The 21432-nt window shown below is 34.6% G+C and overlaps 1 protein-coding gene across 2 annotated transcripts in view; it reads right to left on the bottom strand.

Annotated features, from left to right (window-relative positions):
* The window catches only part of LOC111410248 (protein MON2 homolog), a 71624-nt gene that overhangs the window by 27081 nt on the left and 23111 nt on the right, over positions 1 to 21432 (bottom strand). For both annotated transcript variants that reach the window (XM_023040511.1, XM_023040510.1), the window contains exons 15-28: positions 18770 to 18918; positions 18527 to 18654; positions 18386 to 18443; positions 18049 to 18146; positions 15794 to 15878; positions 15610 to 15675; positions 15472 to 15531; positions 10455 to 10541; positions 10174 to 10360; positions 7975 to 8018; positions 7772 to 7903; positions 7316 to 7444; positions 6936 to 6988; positions 6809 to 6857 (exon numbers count right to left, since the gene is read on the bottom strand). In XM_023040511.1, coding sequence (XP_022896279.1) covers positions 6809 to 6857; positions 6936 to 6988; positions 7316 to 7444; positions 7772 to 7903; positions 7975 to 8018; positions 10174 to 10360; positions 10455 to 10541; positions 15472 to 15531; positions 15610 to 15675; positions 15794 to 15878; positions 18049 to 18146; positions 18386 to 18443; positions 18527 to 18654; positions 18770 to 18918 — 1325 coding nt within the window. The remainder of the gene's footprint in view (positions 1 to 6808; positions 6858 to 6935; positions 6989 to 7315; positions 7445 to 7771; positions 7904 to 7974; positions 8019 to 10173; positions 10361 to 10454; positions 10542 to 15471; positions 15532 to 15609; positions 15676 to 15793; positions 15879 to 18048; positions 18147 to 18385; positions 18444 to 18526; positions 18655 to 18769; positions 18919 to 21432) is intronic.

The following is a 21432-nucleotide window of genomic DNA, read 5'->3' as shown; positions in this document are numbered from 1 at the left end:
ATAGAGTAGGGTCTTCGAGAAGATCCCCTTCGTCTTTCCTGTACTTTACATTTGACTTCCATAGGGGTATCTATAGAAGATGAAGAATCCTTAAACCCAGCCAGCGCAATAAGATCCTGAACATACTTATGCTCGTCTATGAAAATACCTTGATCCCGATGATGAACTTCTAGGCCCAAGAAGTATGTGAGTTGACCAAGATCTTTCATGTGAAAAGTGGCATGCAATAACTGTTGAAGCTTCAAAATGAAACCACAGTCCGTGCTAGTAAGGATGATGTCATCCACGTAAACCAAAAGAAGTACAATACTCGAGGCAGATTTGTGGAAGAAAAGAGAAGAATCATACTGACTCTATGCAAAACTAAAGGTAATAAGTGTGCTACGAAATTTCTCAAACCAAGCCTGAGAGGCCTGCTTGAGCCCATACAGAAAACGTCGTAGTCTACATACATCATGAGGAATAGTAGTCATACCAAAGGAAGCTTCATATAAATTACCTCATGAAAATCACCATGAAAAAATGCATTCTTTACATCCAACTAATGGAGTTTCCATGTCTGGGAAGCAACAATAGCTAAGACTGTCCGCACGGTGATCATTTTGGCAATAGGAGCAAATGTCTCCTGGGAGATAATCCGTTGTTTTGGAAAAAGTCCTGAGACTCATTAAACATATATTCCCCTCCAGAATGATATCGCAAGATCTTTATGCCACTAGAAAATTGAGTCTCAAGAAAAGCAAGGAAACGCTTAAAAATTGAAAAAACCTCGACTTTGGCCCTTAAAAAATAAACCCAAGTAAAGCGACTAAAATCACCAATAAATGTAACAAAGCACTTATAACGTGCGTGAGAGATAATAGGTGAAATCCCCAAACATCACTATGAATAATATCGAAACATTGTGAGGTACAAGATCCATGAGAGAGAAAAGGTAAACCTTTACTTTTGCCAATTTTGCATGTAGTACAATCAAAAGAACATGCTTTATTACCCAATAAATCAGAATGAAATAAAGTACGAAGTACATCAGAGTTCGGGTCGCCTAAACATTTATGCCACAATTTATCATCGGTACTAATAGCATTACATGCAACGGAAAGTAAAGGAGAACTAGGGAAATGAGAAATATGCAAGGGAAAGAGTCGTCCCACTTTAGGCCCCGTCGCGATCTTCTCGGACGCCTGATCCTATACAACATAACTAGAGCGAGAGAAATGAACATCTTAATTGTTATCAACTAACTGACCAACCGAAATTAAATTTGTAGAGAGGTTAGGAGACACAAAAACATTAGTAAAGAGGAAAGATCACCAACAACGCTGATAGGCAGAGAATGTCATTAGCGATGTGAATTTTTAGATTGCCACCATATTCTCTTACATTGGAAAGAGGACTAACGGTATTGGTCATGTGGTTAAAGGCTCCGGTGTCAAAGAACCATAGCTTGGAAGATGCTGTATTATCAGAGAGTTCAAAAGTAGAGAAAGCAGAATTGATCATCATTTGTACCATTTCAGGGCTGAGGGTGGATGCAGAAGTGGGATTAGGAACAACGTGTGAGGCAGTGGGCAATATCGCAGAGCCAAAGGCATCAATGGAGGCATGATAGGCAGCAGTATGCTTCTTTTCAGGTCGAATGGGACAAACACAGATGTGATGACCTGGTTTCTTGCAGTAACGACAGTGTTTCTTAGGACAATCTCGAGCAATGTGACCAAAACCTCTACAGTTATGGCACTGGACAGCACACGTCTCTACTTTTATTCCTCTCTTGTGCTGTATAAACCACAATAACAAGACCACTAACAGTATCCCTATGTTCCATGGTAGCCTGGGTAACTATACGTTGCTCCTCACGAAGTTTACCCAAACAAGTATCCTGAGATGGTACAGAATGACGATTCATCAGATTAGATTGTGTAGCCTCAAAATCGGGACATAACTTCATCAAGAATTGATCTCTCTTGCTTGTCTCATGCACTGTTTGAACAGCAAATAGAGCTGCAGGAAGAACATTAGCATAAACAATATCTGAATATTCAACCTAAAGATTTTGAAAACCTGAAAAATATTCTTCAATCGATGGACTTCCCTATGTAAAATTAGCCATCTCATACTCCAATTGAAAACGTTGAGCGGTATTGTCCTATTTGTACACTTTACTAAGATAAGCCCACATATCAGCAGCAGTTTTGTAAGGCCTCAGATTGAGAATGGGGTGAGACTCAACTAAACTAAGGATCCAGGTCATGACTTGAGCATCCTTGATTTCCCACGTCGACAAAACCTTAACATCTTTTGAAGCGGGATCACTTCCATCAAGATGATCCTATAGCTCTTTTCCTTTGACAACTAATTGAAATTGGAACTCCTAAGCCAAGTAATTTTTCCCATTAAAACGAATTAGGAATGAGTCTAACTTGTCAAATGACATGATGGAATAAAATATTCAACCCAATAAAGAGACCCACACCACAAATCACACTACAAACCGCAAAGCCCAGCAATGGAACAAAAAATTAACTAAGAGTTGGCCCAAAATTAAATAACTAAGCAAATGCCCAAATGATTAAATACCAACTACACAACAAAGAAGCTGTCGACCGAAGGCCACAATACACACACAAGAACTATAGATCCACCGTCCAAGCTGCTGAACCGAAGAAGACGGTATGTATCCAACAATCAAAGGTAGAACCCAACCAAGATTTCGAGAGAGACCACTCGCCAGAATCGAAAAGCTGTAGAAGAATACGGGAACAGGAAAGACATCGAAGAAGGGCTAGGAATCACACATCCAATATAACAACAACCAGCCCCAACACCGAAATAGGAATGTCTGAGAGAAGAGAACCCATAGTAAGGAAGAACGCAAACAGAAAATCATAGCTGGTAAGAAGTTAGAACCCTTGCTCTGATACCATGTCACAAAGGCCGAATAATTGAGAGAACTTTTGTAAAAAACGTATTATTCCATTGTTGTCTCTATTGTGTGTATATAGTACAATCATTGAATATACAAGTTAATAAACTTAATTCCTAAAAATCCTTTCTTCCCAAATATAAATCTAACCATATACGGTAACATTGACAACAAGAATCAACAACAAAAGAAGACAATGCACTCTCCTTCAATTCACAACAACAGTGATTGACACTGGACGGCAGGAAAAAAATAGGGCAAAAAATGTATCATAGTAACAATAGACGGCTAGAAAAATAGTTGGCCAAAAAGCAGTCAAATTGGCTCCTCCGATTATGTCTTCCATGAAATCTAGACGGGGTTTATGAATGAAATTTTTCCCCTTTTTCCCACAGAATAAAGGGTTTAAGGTTTGAAACTTGATGTGGGGTCTAAAGTTTCTTGATTTACCCTCTAGAGTTTGCAATTTGAAACCCTAATATAGTTCCCAATTTCAAGTGGAACTCTCATTTCAGAGATAGAGGGTATAGGTCGTATATAGAGATTAAAGGTGATATTATGTAAACGAGAGGTATAATGTCGCTCATTGAAAAATGGAAACAATTGTAAAACTACCTTCTTCACCCTCCAATCCTAAACTGTGACACTATGTTGCCAAGCACCAATCAGCCACTGCAACCTGCATTAGAGTCAATAGCCACCTCTAGTCAACTGCCTACAATCCTTCCATACTGACCATTCGCACCCTACATACCCACCACCACTTCACCAAAATATTAGACATCACCGCCTATTGCCTTCCAATCCGAGACTTATCACATCACAATCAATAGGCCAACGACAAAGGGTGATGGCAGAACTGCACCACACTCAACGCGCTGAAGAGTCACGATAAAAATTCTGTCAACCATCAATCATCACAAGTCACACATTGACAAAAAAATCTGTCAACCATCGACCACTACAAGAGTCCTACGTTGACAAAAATTCAATCAACCGTCAACCACCAACCATAAGAGTCACACGTCACAAAATTCTGCTAACTATGGATCACCACAAGAAATTCACACCTGAGAGGTTGAGTTATACCAAATGAAAATCGAAGATTTAGCGTAAATTCTACGAGATAGACTTTGATACCATGACAGACATTGACACATTGAAGCCATAACAAGCCCATCATCCTACATTGCCCAATCCTACTATCCTTACAGCTAAGGTTGTTAGTTGATGGCGTGCTATGCTAATCCACTAAACATGAGTCTAAAATAGGTCATAGTTATCATAATTTTCTTTAGTTACGTTGTTGCATATACTTACTTCCAAAAAGCTGGTTATTCTTTTTCATAAGTCAATCATAAGAACTGAAACCTTAACCAAGTCCTCTTGAAGACTATGTCACCACTAAAACCGTTGTGATAACATTTTCAGCAAGACAAATTTTCACAACATATTGTATGCCTCCTCAAGTCTGTTCCGTTATCATATTTTCATTATTCAATCATAATATTCAATATGATCTGTTATTTTTCATCCTCTTTTCACCCTTCAATCTTAATATTCAATATCATTCTAAAAATGATCCAGCAGTGAGTATATTCTTTAAATTTTAGCAATTCCTTTAATATACAGACTAAAGTTCCCCAGTAAATTTTTGTATCAATATAAGCATTATCTAATCCAACGGTTCAGTTTTGTGTTTGAATACGAAAGTTAAAAAATGTTTGCAGATCTTACTTAGTCAGACAAGGGAAAGAATATGCAAAGAAGTTAACTGGTTTTGGTATAAATCATCTACAACAGTTGCAAAAATGGAAAAATGACTATAGAAGATTAATGGTGATCGAGAAAAAGGGCACCGCTACCATATAAACAGCAAAAGCTAGAAAATGGAGTGCAAAAAAGGAGACAGACAGAGTGAAGACAAATTCATATTTGGCTTAGTTCACAAAGTTTACTTATAAGTAAATAATAAAGTAACTTGTTTTGAAAGTAATTTTAACCTCAAAAGGTAACCCTTTTTCTTATTTAAAAAAAAAAAAAAAAAAAAAAAAAAAAAAAAATTTTTTTTTTTTTTTTTTTTTTTTTTTTTTTTTTTTTTTTTTTTTTTTTTTTTTTTTTTTTTTTTTAAAAAAAAAAAAAAAAAAAAAAAAAAAAAGAAGTAACTTTTATGTAAACATGCTGAAAGTCGATAGGGTGAAAAGGAATTGGCATAATAAAAGGTTGGGAAAATAAAATCAGACTTCCCAACCTATACATAATAGAGCACTTGGAACCCCCAACAAATTTTTATAGGTATTTGGGTCCCCAACCTTTCATTTTTATAGCAATTGGGTCCTTACTGGTGTACTCTGCCCTAAAAATCCATTGGCTAAACATATGATTGGCAGGTGAAATACTTTTGAGGACTAAAATGCATAAAATCAGAGAGAATTTCAATGAAACTGAAATATAAACAAAAGATGAAAGAGGAGAAAATAGAAGAGAGAAGTTATCTTATTCAAAAAAATAAATAAATAACAAACTTTTGTTCAGTAACTTGGTCTTTCTGTTTCATAGCATATTGTATCAGACATCATCAGATTGTATACTCATTTACTCCACACAAATCCCTGGGCAATTTTACCCTTTAGAGTTTGAGAGACACCCAACCACCGCCTGTCAACATCTATTAACTTCAAATTATGAAACATTAATCCAACATAAGTCTTAAACCAGTAACTTCGGTCCAAATCTAACAGATCCGCAGAGCTAACAACCAAAATAATTCTCATGGACGTAACTGGCCCTTCTCCAAAAGTGTAAATGCATAAAAAGGACTGGACGCAACCAAAATAATTCTCATGGACGTAACAGGCCCTTCTCCAAAAGTGTAAATGCATAAAAAGGACTGGACGCAAAAAATAAATGATGACTAGTTTGAGGTGTCTAATTTTATTTGGTTTCTTCTTCCCTAAATATAAGTAAAATAGTTAATTGGCAAATGAAATTGAAAGACTGTTTTGGCTAATTAACTTTTAGAGACTATCCAACATAAGCAGAGTACATATAAATTTTCTCTTTTTTTTTTTTTTTTTTTTTTTTCCTTTTTTTTTTTTCTTATTTTTTTTTTTTTTTTTTTTTTTTTTTTTTTTTCCTTTTTTTTTTTTCTTATTTACTTTCTATTGCAGAGAACATGATTTGTAAAATTGACTGCTTCAAAGGAGCTCACCATTGGAGAGCTAATGGTTGTAACATGAATATAATTACTGGGAAACATACAGTAGCCTTCCTTAATAAAACTGGGTTCATAGGTAAGTTGTATTTTCATCATCCAACTCTAAAATGATATAAGAATTAGGGGCTGGAGTTAAAAGAAAGGCGCACTATTCAGTTTAAAAGCTCATTGCACAAGACTGTTTTGTAGAATGATCAGCTGAGCCTGGATTAGTTTCTAAACACAATATCATTTGATATCATGTATTTGTGAAAGTAAAATTTTAGACACCGAGGAAAATATAAAATTCACATTACTCGTTTCCCATCTTCCACCCTAATATTTTCATTTTTCGTTTCTCTTTCCTATTTTATTTTTCCTCAGGTATCTTCTTCTCTTTGATTGTCATGAAAAAGGGAATTCAACAAAATAGTGAAATTAAATAATTGTCTTTAACCTATTGCAACAATCTGCATGACAAATATGATACACATTCTGTTGGTTACATATGATGCAAATTTCCTCTTTTCTCGAGTCTTTTTCTACATTGCTTTACAATAATTTTCAATTTAATATGATTAAAGAATGAAACACACAGAAAGTGAATTTATTCCACTCTAGAAAAGAGGAGGCCCAATCAATAATAAGCGGGTCACATCTTTCAAATTGATACTAGCTTTTCTCACCTGAAACCCAAGTGTGATGAGATCCTTCTCTGATGAATGAGCTACAGACCTGGCAACGTAATTGAAACAGTTAATAAACCTTTCAATGTACAGAAAGTAAAAGTTATTAAGCAACCAAAATGACTACCTTAACATATCAAGAATATTTGGCCAGCTATAGCACAATTTCTCTCCATGTCTCTAGAAAGATGAAATTGTAAAATCAAAAATAATAGAAAATAAAAATAACATATATATATATATATATATATATAGAGTCTGTATGAGAGTGATTTTGAGAATTGATTTTTTGATCGGTTACCTAATTTTTTTTGTCGAGCTTTTGCTCGGGTCGGTTTGGGCCCGAAAAAAGCTCGGACATTTTACCCGAGCTGAGCCCCAGCCTAAAAAAAAAAATATATATATATATATATATATATATATATATATATATATATATAGAGAGAGAGAGAGAGAGAGAGAGAGAGAGAGAGAGAGATCAGTTTCAGACAAAGGATAAAAACTTACCTCTAAAACATGCAGAAGAATCTTTAGAGAACCAACACGAAGATCAATACTTTCAGATGAGGAGTAAAGAACTTTCAATGGCGAGATGACAGCACATTCCAGTGACCTCAAGTCTGATATATCAGTTTGCTTCAAGAAGATTTGCCAATGAGATTCCATGTTCATAGTATTGAAGAAAATAGTTAAATGATGTGTATGGGACCCTATCTAATAGATAATTAGATCAAGTGGTTCAATATGAAATCAGAGAAAGCAAAGGAATTAGCGTCAAGTCTCGCTATAACCCAGTTATATGTATTGTGCATGTCTTAAGCTTTGATAGGAAAAAAATGAACCCCACTTACACGTGAGGGCCACATTGAAGACAATATTTAAACATATATTTAACCCTATCTACGAGCTTAAGTTGTTAAATCAAGTGGGTCAAAACATGGCTTAAAGAGATGAAGTCCTCACATTAGTTGATGCATCACCAAGTTTCAATGATGTAGATTCCTGAAACTGGTCAGAACCCAAAACAGCACATATGGATTTATCCAATGCATCAAGCCCAATATTCCACAAATTATCGTTAGAACTATCAGCCAGCTGTAAAATATGTCAGAGTTATCATAATGTTTATGACTATCATATGGCCAAAAACAGATTACAAAAATTACCTCAAGAAAATGACCAACAACTTCGTCCCATAATGGTTCAATCCCTGTCATACAATATATAATACCACAGGTCAGATATTCGACTAGACATGGTTCCTTTCAGCTATAACACTTGAAGGTAATATTTGCACTAGCGGTCCTAACTAGCCAAGCTGAGCTAGAAATAAAGATGCTAAACATGATCTTAGGTTGAATTTAATCTTGCTCTACCTGCTGAGGTTCTCACTGTCAACACAAGCTGTCTATGATTGTCAATGCTAACTGCCTATGATTGCTGACTATGATAGAACATTCCTTATAGGCTGTAAATAGAGGAATTTCAATTGTAATTAAGACTATCCATATATAACCTAGACTGTAATTAGTAGGTACTTAGGTATTCTAATGAATGTAATTGATGCCGTGTACTCCATATATTTCAAAAATAGAGAAATGGAACACAGATTTTGCAATGTCCCAAATTTTTACTACTAGTTAAATTTAAATTTAGGACTTAAATGCGTTATTATTAAAGTTTAATGACCTTGTTGATTATTGCTCCAATCTAATGACCTTATTAGTTATTGACCAATAATTTGAGGGCCTAAGTAAAAAGTTATTTTGGAAGTTAGATGAAATCATGCATAAAACATATGTAAATATGCCAATTGGTCTTGATTAAAGATGATTATTGATCACATGCATTATTCACGCCACATTTCAGCCTAATGTAATTGATTTGACCACGTAAATAAAGAAAATTAATTTAACGGCGTGCATTATTTACACCGAGTTTCAAGTTAAGTGAATTGATTTGACCACATAATTAAAGGTATTGATTTGACTATTTTCAAGACAATACACCATTTATGCATTTACCATGCCTAACATCTAGCCATTTTCTTTCACTTTTATACACATGGTTAAGAATTTTCACTAAAAATAGGAGATAAACCCAACATGAAATTACCCCTCAACAACTATTTCACACTCTCTCCATCTCTACCTCTATAACTTTGTCTCATCACTTCCTATAATAAATATAGTTGTACACTTGGTACAATCACACGTGAATAATTAACTCCACACACAACTAAAGGATCTCTTTACAGCAATGGCTTATTTTATCATTCTGAATTATCCAGTGAAAAGGTAAGTTGTAATTTATGTTTATAATGGCTATGTTTATGTATGTAATATTTCTACGGCTATGTTATGTTTGGTCCATGTTATGTATGTTTTATTAAGAATGGACAAGAGTTTAATAGCGCTACGCACGAAAATTTAGCACCATATAAGTTTGATTTAATTTTCGTATCTCCCTATGTAAGTTATGAATTTTCCATAGAAATACATATATGAATTCATTATTCACACAGGCTTATTGAGAATTATTCTCACGCATCTCTACTTTCAAATAATTGACAATTCAAGACAGTCGGCACGGAGATGGCTTATGGTGTTAAAAATTTCAATAATAAAATTATTACGTCATCAAACTATTATTATTTTATTTGATTTTAAATATTTTAAGATATTTTTTGTTTCGAGTTAATTTATTAAACTTGTTACATTATTTGAATTTTGGTGAATGCTTTAATAATTTATATGATTGTGTTAAATATTCTTTAAATTAGTTTTAGCTTATGATTTAGTGACACATCGAATCGTTAAAGATTCAGGTCGCCACAGATTTTCCAGCAAAGTCTCTAATTTTGTCACTCACTCAGTTGAATATAAAAATCCAAGGTTAAAGATCACAAAACAAGCTCAAATCCAATCCAATCTTGACCAATAACCTTCAGTTTTTCAGCAAAATATTTTTTTCCTTTGCCACTTAAAACTCATATAACCACCACCAACCCTTCCTCAACTCAAGCTGTGGAAAGAAAAAGTGAAGCTCCATAGCTTGATAGTTGCTCGAGTGTTTTTCTACCTACCTCTGTCTGTCTTGTCATTGTTCGCAATTTTTTTCTCAGCTGATGAAAAACACTCAGGTGCACTTTAAAAAGAAAGTTGATTTTTTTAATGCAACAGCAAAATCAAAAAATAATATACCCGGCACAAGAATTCAGTAAATTACCAGAATCTATGCGAAAGTGCTATAGTTTTTATCCGTGAATCCTTAAAGAAACATAAACAAAGAAGAATAATAAAAGCACTTGAGAACTAGTTTTCAGAACATATAAAAGCACTTGAGAACTAGTTTTCAGAACATACTATGAAGATTATTGACAAGGATAGAGAGCATTCTTTCCACTGAAAAACTAATTCTTCCAATATTTCGATTCGATGCTTGTCCAGTAGCACCTAAAGTTGCAGCCATACATTGATGTGACAACTGACGTAGTGCAGAAAGAAGTGATCGAACGGCCGATACATGCATCAGTGCTGAGCTCTTGAAAAGCTATGTTTTGGGTGCAGGGACAGCGAGGTGAGCACCATCGATATATTGTTATATAATTGAAACAAAATATAGATAAAAAGCCATTCAAACATACCTGAGAATTAAGCGAAGAGAGAATATGAAAATCACTGTACTGCCCAGAAGAATCCCTTGTAAGCTTTTGGACAGCTACGGAGACCTCCTACAAGATTACAATTGGCAATTTTTGACCTACTCAATATCAGTGCAAAAACTTCACAACTGCTTAATGCCATTACTTGGACCATGCTAAGTTCATTTACCTGCACGTGAAAAGAAAAAGTTTAGACACTTTCATCCATTAAAGTCAGCCAATTCATAACCACCACCCTACCCCCCACCCTTCCTGCAAAACACCCACAAATAGATGCAAAAGCGTCACAAGGTTCTAAAATCTAATGGTGGAAATAATTTGATGTTGGACAATTCTTTCACAAAATTTCGACACTCATTGATACAGAACAAGTTCACATCGCATATTTGCAACAAATTTTGTTTTGTCACCAACTTTTTGGTATGTGTTATGTGTGTACCTAGATATGTACGCTTTAAACATCCCATGCTAGCACAAATCGTTCCTACTTCTGAAAACATTTTTTGTGATTAATTTCAACTACACTATAGGTATCTCACACAGATTTTATACTTTCCACTGTTAAAAATGTTATACTTTTATTAATAGTAAGAGATAAATTGCAAGATTTTTCCTCATTAACTTTATGATAATTAGCATAGCTCATCCCTAATAACGATTTTTGCCAAAATAGTCTGTTAAGGTCGCATAAAAAGACGAAATTACCCAAATTAAATAAATATAATACATAAGAAAGAAGAATAAAAGAAAAAACTAAACTTTCCCAATAAACCTCATTTCTCCAACCTCACAACCACCACTCGACCTTACCGTAAGCGACCTGTTGGCACTATACATCGTAAAAGCAAGCCTACAACCATGAAAAATCATACCACAATAACCTCCCTAACACCACATGGCGCCCCCCACCCAACCTCACCACCTCCACAAGCTCAGCCACCACCACCAACCCATCTAATAATTTTTAAGAATCAAAACTACTACACCACCATAATTAATTGAATTAATTTTCGTGGTGATATTTTCTTAGAAGATTACAGCCAATTGGGATCCCTACAATGGGCTTTATTCAATTATTTATCTTTTTATTACTATATAAGAAGCTTTCTATGATTAAAATGGATGCAATTTTGGAATCTAATAAAGGTGCCCGATTTTTCTTTATCTTTTGTTACTTGTTTAAGTCCAAATGTAATAGGAATGAGATCAAAGACCATAAGTTGTTCATGTTGCATTCGAAAATTAAAGCTGTGTACTCTTAAAATCATATATTCCTTTGAGTTTTTTTTACCACTTAAGAAAAAAAGAAGTGAATGAAACCGTCGTCCTCTAACCACCATACCATACCAATTAATTTGATGGAATTACCATTTTGTCCCCTCGACAATGAAACATACGCATATTGTGAGTTTAAAAGTATTGTTGATGTTTTTCTTTGATCTGTTACATAATCGATAGCGACGTCCATCTCCTATGGCCGTAACACGTCAATAAGAAGATAGGTGGGGCTGATTGTGGTTCAACATGGTACTGGGGTTTGCTGGGGAAGGAAAGGAATATTTAAGTTTTCCTTTTATTCTTCTTTTCTATATTTGTATGTGTTATTTTTTTAAGTTTGTTTATTTAATTAAAGGGCAGTTTCATCTTTTTTTACACGACTGAATAGACGTTTTGGATGAAAATCATTAGTAAGGACAAACTGTACGACGTGGGAAAAGGAAATTGGGAAGAAAATGTTACTCGAAGCAAAGTGACTTCTAGTGAAACTTATCTCAATATTAATCACATTAATATTCTAATTCTTTTATACTTGTATGTATCATAGCTGAGAGCAAATTGTGTAATTTCAATTCAATGGATTTTACTTATTAGACAGTATTTTCCATTTTAGTTCAGTAGGTTGGCAAAGCTTGTTAAATAACGTGCCTTTCACTAGTAAAAGAGCTTTCAGCAAAGGAGAAAAATCGTGGGCCTCCATTTTTTTCTTTTAAAAGCACTTATTAAATATAAAAACTGTAAGGTCCCGAAAATTTTCACATACTAGAATTTAGTTATTTAATATACTATACCTTAAATTTGGAAAGTTTGGGGACTAAAATGATAAATATATTAAATTCAATTTTAATTGGGTTAAATATTTAAATAATTATAGAGTAATGATAAATATATCAATATTGTACTCGTTGGATAGTTCGTAATTAATCATGTATATTAGGCACGAGAAAAAGTTTAATTGGGCGAGTTAGCCCCAAGATATTATAGTTTTAGAAGTTATTTTTGGTTTTGATTTAAATAAAATATTGTATACAAATTGGGGGTGGTCACGTGTGGTTAAATGAAAAAGGAATGGTTATGATTTGTTAGTTTTTGCTTTTGAGATTTGATAGGATTAGGTTGCCATATGTAGGTTGATAAGGTTGAAGCATCTTTGACTTTATGAGGTATTTGGATTGAAACTCTTGGATGAAAACGTCACCTTGCACATTTTTAAACCTATCAATATTCATTGTCCCTTTCAACTTAAATATCATAAAAAAGGTTTATTATTTGCACAATAGAATATATAGATACACATCCCGATAAGCAAAAAATAGAGATTTGGAACATGAATTTGATTTTTGCCTTTCAAATTTAATCGATCCAACAGGGTAGGATATCGAGGTACAGTGTATTCTATCCCGTTTAATTATTCTTTTCATGTTGACGAATTATTGTACTCATGAAAGCTAAAGATGTGATGAAATATGAATGATGTGACCATTCTGGTACAAATGATATGATATGATAAGAGCTCTTATCGGTTTCTAAAGATATGAGACGATATGATTTTCTCGTACATGTTTTAAAATTTTTACTCGGGATTGCATCATTAATTTTTATGTCCTACTGAGTATTCCCATGTTATGTCCTGCTGAGTATTCCCATGTGCTCACCATTTTCCCTACTCACAAATTAAAACAAGTCGTTGGTTGACGGGCGATGCGATAGAGTCGTGATGCTAGAAATTATGGAATTCAAAATAAATAAATTCAGATTAACATGACTATGGACTTTTATTTTTAACATTATTTCAGTTTTATTTCATGTGAAATTTGCAATTTGTGCCAAAATCGTTAATAGATACGGCGAAGTCCTTCGCCTCCACTCTGAAACGATGATTAAATACCAAACTACGCACATCTGCCAACTTTTTCCCCTGATTGTGTATTAGCAATTCATCAAAGGGAAGAACGGACAAGCCGATTGATCTCGTGGCATCAGGCTGCCGCTGCAGGTGTCCCGACGGCGGCGCGTGGACCACACGCGCCGGCAGACGCGCGGCCGGAGCGGCGCGTGTGGGAGGCAGGTCACCGGCGGGGGTCGCCGGTCCCTGCTGATGCCGCCGGTGAGGCGCGTCTGCTCCAACTCTGGCCGGAACTGGTGGAAATCGATTGGGCGGCTCTAGGGTTTCCACAGAAATCGCCGCCTGTGTGTGAACTGGTTGGTCGGAGGATCTGATTTGTGGCGTGAGGCCGATTGTGTGGGGGTGTGGTGGCTGAGTTATTTTGGATTGTGAGGGGAGCTCCATTTCTCAGTAACCGAAGGTCACGCCAGAGTCTTCATCGGAGGTTTTCGTTCTTCCACAGTATTGAATTTCACAGGTATATACGAGAATTGAGAGACTATCAACGTAAAACAATGATTTAGCTCTTTTTCTTACCCACAATATTCTTCCCCAAAATTTTAGACCCCATGGTAATTGGCCCCATCCAACTTAAAATGAATAGGTGAAGTACTGTCGTGAATGGTCAGATGAGAACAAAAATTCTTAGTATCAGAAGGGCATGAAATTGTTTTGTCACCCTTTGTGGTACCAGTCTAAGTCCATGGACTAATATCCAAGATTCTAAAACAAGAACCAACTCACTCAAATCTCAAATTTTTGGGACTGAACTTAACTTTTCAAAAAGTTCAAAGACTAATATGCAAGACTTGGAAACCTCATGGACCAACTTGCATAAATTTAAGTTCAAGGGCAGAAAAGGAAATATAGAGCAGTTTCCACAAATTAAAACAAATGACAATTAGATGATTGTGCCCTTAAGGCTTATCCAGAATTTAATTCAATCTCTATGGTTTGAAATTTCATTGAGAAGAATGAAAAACCCAAGTACAATCTTCCTTACAGCAACAATATTTCGAAATGAAGAAGTTAATTATAAACCGCTTTACTCAGTAAAGCAAGAAAGATGAAATCGCGAATGCGAGTGTTGTGACACCTTTGCGATTGCAAGAGATGGGTTGCACACGAGATAATGGTCGTCGAGGCATGGGTCGGCAAGATAAAGGGTCAATGGAGCTTGCAGAAACCCTCACAGGCTTGGGTTGAACAAAAGCAGAGGTCGCAGGCGATAGGGGGAAATTGTTCGGTTATAAATTAGATTTCCTGTAGCTAAAAGGTCTATCTAACCGATCATTTGGTTTCAGGGGAGAACCAGCACCATTTTTATTCCTTCTAATTGGTAACTCAAGATAAAGCATCACACTACTCACTGATCTTCACATCATGTACATTTTTCCAATGTAGAGTCCCAATGAACAAAATGATTTCTCTTAAAAGTTTTAATATCCTCATCCTTCTTGAACACGCCTTCCTCACCTTCTAGCTTAGGAAACTTCATTTTTAGTTTTTCTTGATCTCATCAAGCTACAAAATCTTAAATTTGTATCTCCCTCCCTAAGTCATTTCCTAGTGTTTTATTCCTACACGGTCTTACTTTTAACTTGACACAACCTTTTATTAGTGGTTAATTTTGTGACTGAACCTGATTACATTGAAATGTCCTCTCTCACACTACCAGGGGCCACAAAAAACATATAGCTCTACAAGAACCTACATAAAACTCTTGGGCTAGTATGAAACAAGAAAATTGATGACATGAAAATGGTACTATAATGCCATTTCTTATGTTAGTATATAAGTGTTAAGTTATTACCAAAATATCATTTTTGTTATTACCTGTGTCGTTGCATGTGGAGAATGAATTGCCCGGTCAAGAGCAGCTAAAGTTTCCAAAACCTCAAAATAAAATATAGAAACAAATTTTAGGATCAGGATATTCCAAACCAAGAAGATTTAGAAGGAATAAAAACATACCAAAACCCACGAGGGGCCCAATACATTATGCAATCTATGAGTTATGTTGAAGAGAGTCCTCAAAGCCTGTTAATGTGAGCTTTGAATATCATGAAGCAGTTAAAAAACAGTATAAAAAGGATTTGGCACTGGAATAATAAACCATATATATATAAACATAACAAAATAAAAGAAGGAACAAAACCTGGACATTTTTTGGAGTAAGGACAATGCTTTCTCTCTGCTCCACTAATTGATCAGTCCTTTTTGAACCAGGAGATAGTATCACACTGCAAGACTCAGTGATAAGCCAGCAGCTCAACTATATATCAGATAAAGGGAGCAACAAAATTGTATAAACAAATTACATTTAAAAAAAAAAAAAACATACAATCACATGCAAGGCACAATGACTTCTTTCTTACTCTCACAAAACTTTTTCGTTACGTAATCTATTTACCTCCAATACATAAAAGAAAAATAATTTTGCTCTTGATACAGCAAAGCAAGTCTCCCTACCATACTGACCAAATTGATAGAGCTTACCAGCTGTTTTGGGATATTTCTAACAGGAATCCTTGAATAATCACGTAGCTATGGAGTAGGGAGAAGGGGGCACAATGCTTTGGTTATCCCAAGCCACCAGAGGTTTGGAAACCATTCTTTGGTGTAGTTACACCAAGAATCACATATAAATGGTGCAACCCTCACCTTTAAACCAACAAATAAAATAGGTTATTTTCTACCACTCATTTGATTATAGAGCATCAGATGGCCGTAATCAATGTCTAGAAACTTGTAGACCTGCCAAAAATGCTTAGAGAACAAATATATAGCACTGGTGAATAAATTATCTTTCCATTTTGTAGAAACTATATGATTTCTATAACAGTTCGCCAACATATTTAATGGAGCTCCCAAACATGTTCCAGCCCTGAATTTCTTCCTTTCACCAATCTCACTGTCACCTCCCACACCCTGTGGGGCATCCTACACTCAATAACTGAGATCTGAAATCTATTATTGTCTTACCCTGAATTAATTTCCAAACTTTGACCAAAATAATAAAAATTCCCCCAGCCCCCAATTCTTTTATAGCATAGTGATGAAGGCAATGAAATAATCATTGCTACATCTTATTTCCAGTAGAAATGAAAACAGAAACATCAATCTTCTCCAGCAATTCCGTTCAATCCAAGATTATATCTCCTACATTGAACAAGGAAATTGAACAGGTTTTACTTTTCCTATAAATTTAAAACTATATCTGACCAGTTTTTGTATTTTCAGTCATGGTTATTACAGTTAAATTACGATACCTAAAATTAGTTAAGTGGGTTATGATTAATATCTATAACTCTAGATGAAATGCATTAGGTTTAGTTCTCCATATACTTAGTTTTACACGGTATACATATCCTAGCAGGAATAGTTATTTTTTAGTCTAAATATACACACATCCTTTATTGATTTAGCACAGAAAGCTAGAGAAGATGACAATTATTATACTCTTACCACAGCTTCGAAGACTTCTGAATTCGTTCATGCAATTACAACCTAGTACAGATGCTGACGGTGATCACAGAATGATAATTCTAATTTTCTTCATAATCTAACTTACATCTTCCTCTATAATACGTACACTTATCCAGCCTCAAATCTGAATAATTTTTGGTCGATTTTCCCGATTTGCCATTGAACAAAAGGAACTTAAACATTCAATTTCCTAAAGATTGAACGGATAAACGTGTTCACATGTTCTTAATCTTTTTTAAATTAGTGCCTACAGGAGATAAAAATCCATTACATGGTAGGATAGCTTCCTATTTTTATTTGGATAGAAAGGAAAAAAGAACACTCAGCCGGTCCGCCCAAGATATGCCTGTACGATCAACATTTTTCTTACAAGATAATTTGGATTATCTCGCCTCTTGAAGGAGTGTGACTTTAATTATAAAAGAATATAACTAGAATAAACCGGGAAATTCTAAATATGAAACTATTTCCAATCCTGATGTGAACCAACCATTGAATCAATGATAAAGTTGAGAACTGCGAAAGGAAACACACATTCATGAGCCCTAGGAGAAGGCAGATATCAGTTGATTGCCTTTCCAGCAATGCGATATAATGGACAATGTTACAACTCCTCTTAAGAATAAGTAAACGAAATTTACATGTAAATATTTACAAATAAAAAGAGATGAGTGGAGAAGAAATAGTAGCAATTCATTCAATTAGCATTATGGGCTTTTTCCATTTTCCAGGATATATTAATCAGGAATTTAAGTGAATCTGGAATGCCAGCAGGTTGCGTAAAGCATTAGTGTGCTAGCAATAGTGAAGAACAACTAGCAGAACATTACTGCAGTAAGAAATGATTACATTCATGTACAGCATATCTAGGATATAAAACAAAATAAGGCCAGCAAAACATCAAGTTTCTCAACACAAACTTACCTCTTCTTCTCAACTTCACTGGGCATATTGATTGTGAATTTGCAAAGCGATGCAAGAAAGGAATTTAGAGGTTCCACCGCACGAAGAACCCCACATGCCTGTACAAACACACACTACTCATCATTCATAGGAGAGAATATTAAACATAACAGCTCAAGCAGAAGGTAATACATATTATTTAAAATAAAAAAATAAAAAATTATATGGAGGAAATGTTGGAGAACTGCAACAGTGAAAACATTTTTTATCTAGAAAGCGGAAAAGAAAATTATAAAATCTGGGCATGCCAGAGTAGCTGCCATAAAATGATATAGAATCTAGTCCAGACACTAATTACCTGAGTGAACGCTTGGTAACCCTTTAATATCTCCAATATAATAGCCTCCCCTTGTGACCTGAAAAATTAATTTCATATCAAATAATAAATATAGGGTTTTCTCAATACTTTAACAATATTAGATAAATATTTTCACCATACTTAGCCAAAATCATGGATAAAGCATCAAGTATGATCAACCACATTGAATCAACCATCGCCACACAAAGCATTCCAGTCTTCCCAGTACACATTGTGGGTGGACCAGTATCACCTCTCGGAGACTCAATCTGATTGATCCAGGACAAAATAGCATACAAGCAAGTGGATCATACAACAATTGATGTAGAGAAAAAGGTAGAGTAACAATGCTTATTGTGACAGTAAATTTACTCACATGCTTACCTCGCCATCATCCACTGCTTCGTCAGTCAAAGTGGCCACAGTAAAAACAACTCCTAACAGACCCTCAATTGCTAAAGTTACTGTATGAGCTTCACTTGCAACCAAGACAGCTGTATTTGACGCATCATTATCTAAGCTCCACTCAATTCCTGAAACAAATGACAAACTCTAAGGACGTTGCATGGCTACTGAAATATACACATTGCAGTGACTTCATAAACTTCAATATCCAAGCATACCACCGTACGAAGAAAATATAATTAGGTGGCATATTAGAGTTACCATCTAATTCCACTTTCTAAAGGGGAAGCTTGTTTCTGTGCCCTATTAGATGGATGTTAACTCACTTATCAAATGTGCCCCCTCAAAATTAGCCTATAGTCAGTTTAGTACACAATCTTCTAAATATTTTGACTCCCACTCTTTTCTTCTTCTGAGCTTCCTCTCTTCAAAAACACTGACATTTATATCTTCAGCATGATATAGATTATGCCTTCTGAATGTGAGCTCAATGGGACGAGGAAATTAACATAGAAAACTACCTAGAAACGAATATATGGAGAGAATCAATCTTTAGATCCTTACTTTGACATTATCACAAGTAACAAAAATTGGTTACTGTTCAAATCTATTCAGAGTTTCTCAGGCCATGAATCTTGGCCTGCAGATTTTACTTCTTCACTGTAGTATCATGAAAGAATTACAGCATGCATAGAAAGATATAAAAGAGACAAGAAAATTATATAAACATCAATATGAACGTTTATCCGTAGCATAATCCAAGCCTCTGTTTGGTGTACATTAAAATATAATAAAAATCTCAAGTCAAAGTCAATAATTAATTTTAACCACTCATTTCATGGTCATACAACTCTTCAGTCACACACTTCATCAACATTTATCAAAATCTACTAAAAATCTAATTATAATCTACACCAAACATGGGCCAAATGAAAAAGGTAATATCAGTGCAAATAAGTTTCGGTTTTAAAGTAACATATAATATGAAGGTACTAAATTTTGGAAGAAATAAACGTCAATTTAATGCCTACTCAAATAAATCTCAATTTAGTGAATGTTATGATCTATGGAGACTCGTCAATGTTTTAGAAAGTGAAATGAATCATGTCAACATTGAAATGAGCAATATTTTACATGAATGAATTAGTCTATGAAGACTCCTGCAGTCTTTTCTTTTCGTTCCTTTTAACTTCTCTATTACGACTTTCTTAGCTTTGAAAATGGAAACAGAAACATAAGTATAACTCTTATTCATAAATAAATAAATTTTTTAAAAAAAAAGGCATAATTCTTCACCTTTTGCCTTTTATTTTTCATCATTTTACTCTTTCATCAAAGAATCCTCATCATCCACATGCCCCTTTTTTCTTTTCTTTTTTCTTTTCAAATGGGTGTCTCATGCGAATTATGGAGACGTAACTTCTCTATTACGACTTTCTTAGCTTTGAAAATGGAAACAGAAACATAAGTATAACTCTTATTCATAAATAAATAAATTTTAAAAAAAAAAAGGCATAATTCTTCACCTTTTGCCTTTTATTTTTCATCATTTTACTCTTTCATCAAAGAATCCTCATCATCCACATGCCCCTTTTTTCTTTTCTTTTTTCTTTTCAAATGGGTGTCTCATGCGAATTATGGAGACAACATTCGATATTCAAACAACAAATGGGAACATATGGGATAATGGAAAGGGTAGTTTTTTTACAATAACAATTACAAGTTTTATTCTGAAGTACATAAGAACAAGGATGTTAGGTCAAAGAGAAACGAATTGCTCTGATACCAAATTGACGCATGAGTCTATAGTCTGTTAATGAACAAGATAAGGCACAAAAAGAAAAGGGTCCAAGAATAGAAAAATTGAGGACGAAGAGAAAAATTGAGGACAGAGAGAAATCAATTTTTATTCATATAATCATGAATTACAATGACTAAGCCCCTCTCTTTATAAAGCAAATATATTAATAAACTAAAAAGAAATAAAATTCTAATAAACTATAATTGTATCGAAACTAATCTTATCAAATCTAATTGAAATTAAATTCTATTTTAAGCTTCTATTTAAAGTATAACTCTATATCTTTATCCGTATCTTGAGCTTGATCTCCATTAGGCAGTTTTTCGCAATAACAGTTATAAGTACTATTCTGGAGTACACGAGGGGCTTGCATATAGCTCCTACTTTCTCTAATTCCTGAGCTTAATTTGAAAATGAAATTTCAGTTGCATAACAAAAGCAGCATATCACTGTGTGATGCTTGCAGACACAACAATCTTTTCAAGTCTCAAGCACAAAACCTAAGAGGCAGCATTCAGATCGAAATCCTAATAATCTAAGCAGTATGTTAATTTTTTAGGAAAGTAATACCAAGAATAATAATTCACTTTTTTATCTAACCATAATTAAAGAGAAAGCCCTTGAACTCCTTATCCGCAGAACTCCATAAGGATGATAGATATGGCCCGTAACTTCAAAACTTTCAGATCATTATCATCCAAAAAAATAGCCAAAAATATTGATTTCCACATGCTTACAATCCTTCTACCCTCACCAAAGCAAAATATGCTTTCAATGAGCAATCAACTACACATGCTCGGAATGACCCAATTAATACCAACTTCCTGAGGAAATCTACACT

The sequence above is a fragment of the Olea europaea genome, chromosome 15 (genome assembly GCF_002742605.1).
Source record: "Olea europaea var. sylvestris chromosome 15, O_europaea_v1, whole genome shotgun sequence".
Taxonomy (NCBI): domain Eukaryota; kingdom Viridiplantae; phylum Streptophyta; class Magnoliopsida; order Lamiales; family Oleaceae; genus Olea; species Olea europaea.
Note: the sequence above shows the minus strand (reverse complement) of the source record. Positions and strands in the feature narration are given on the sequence as shown.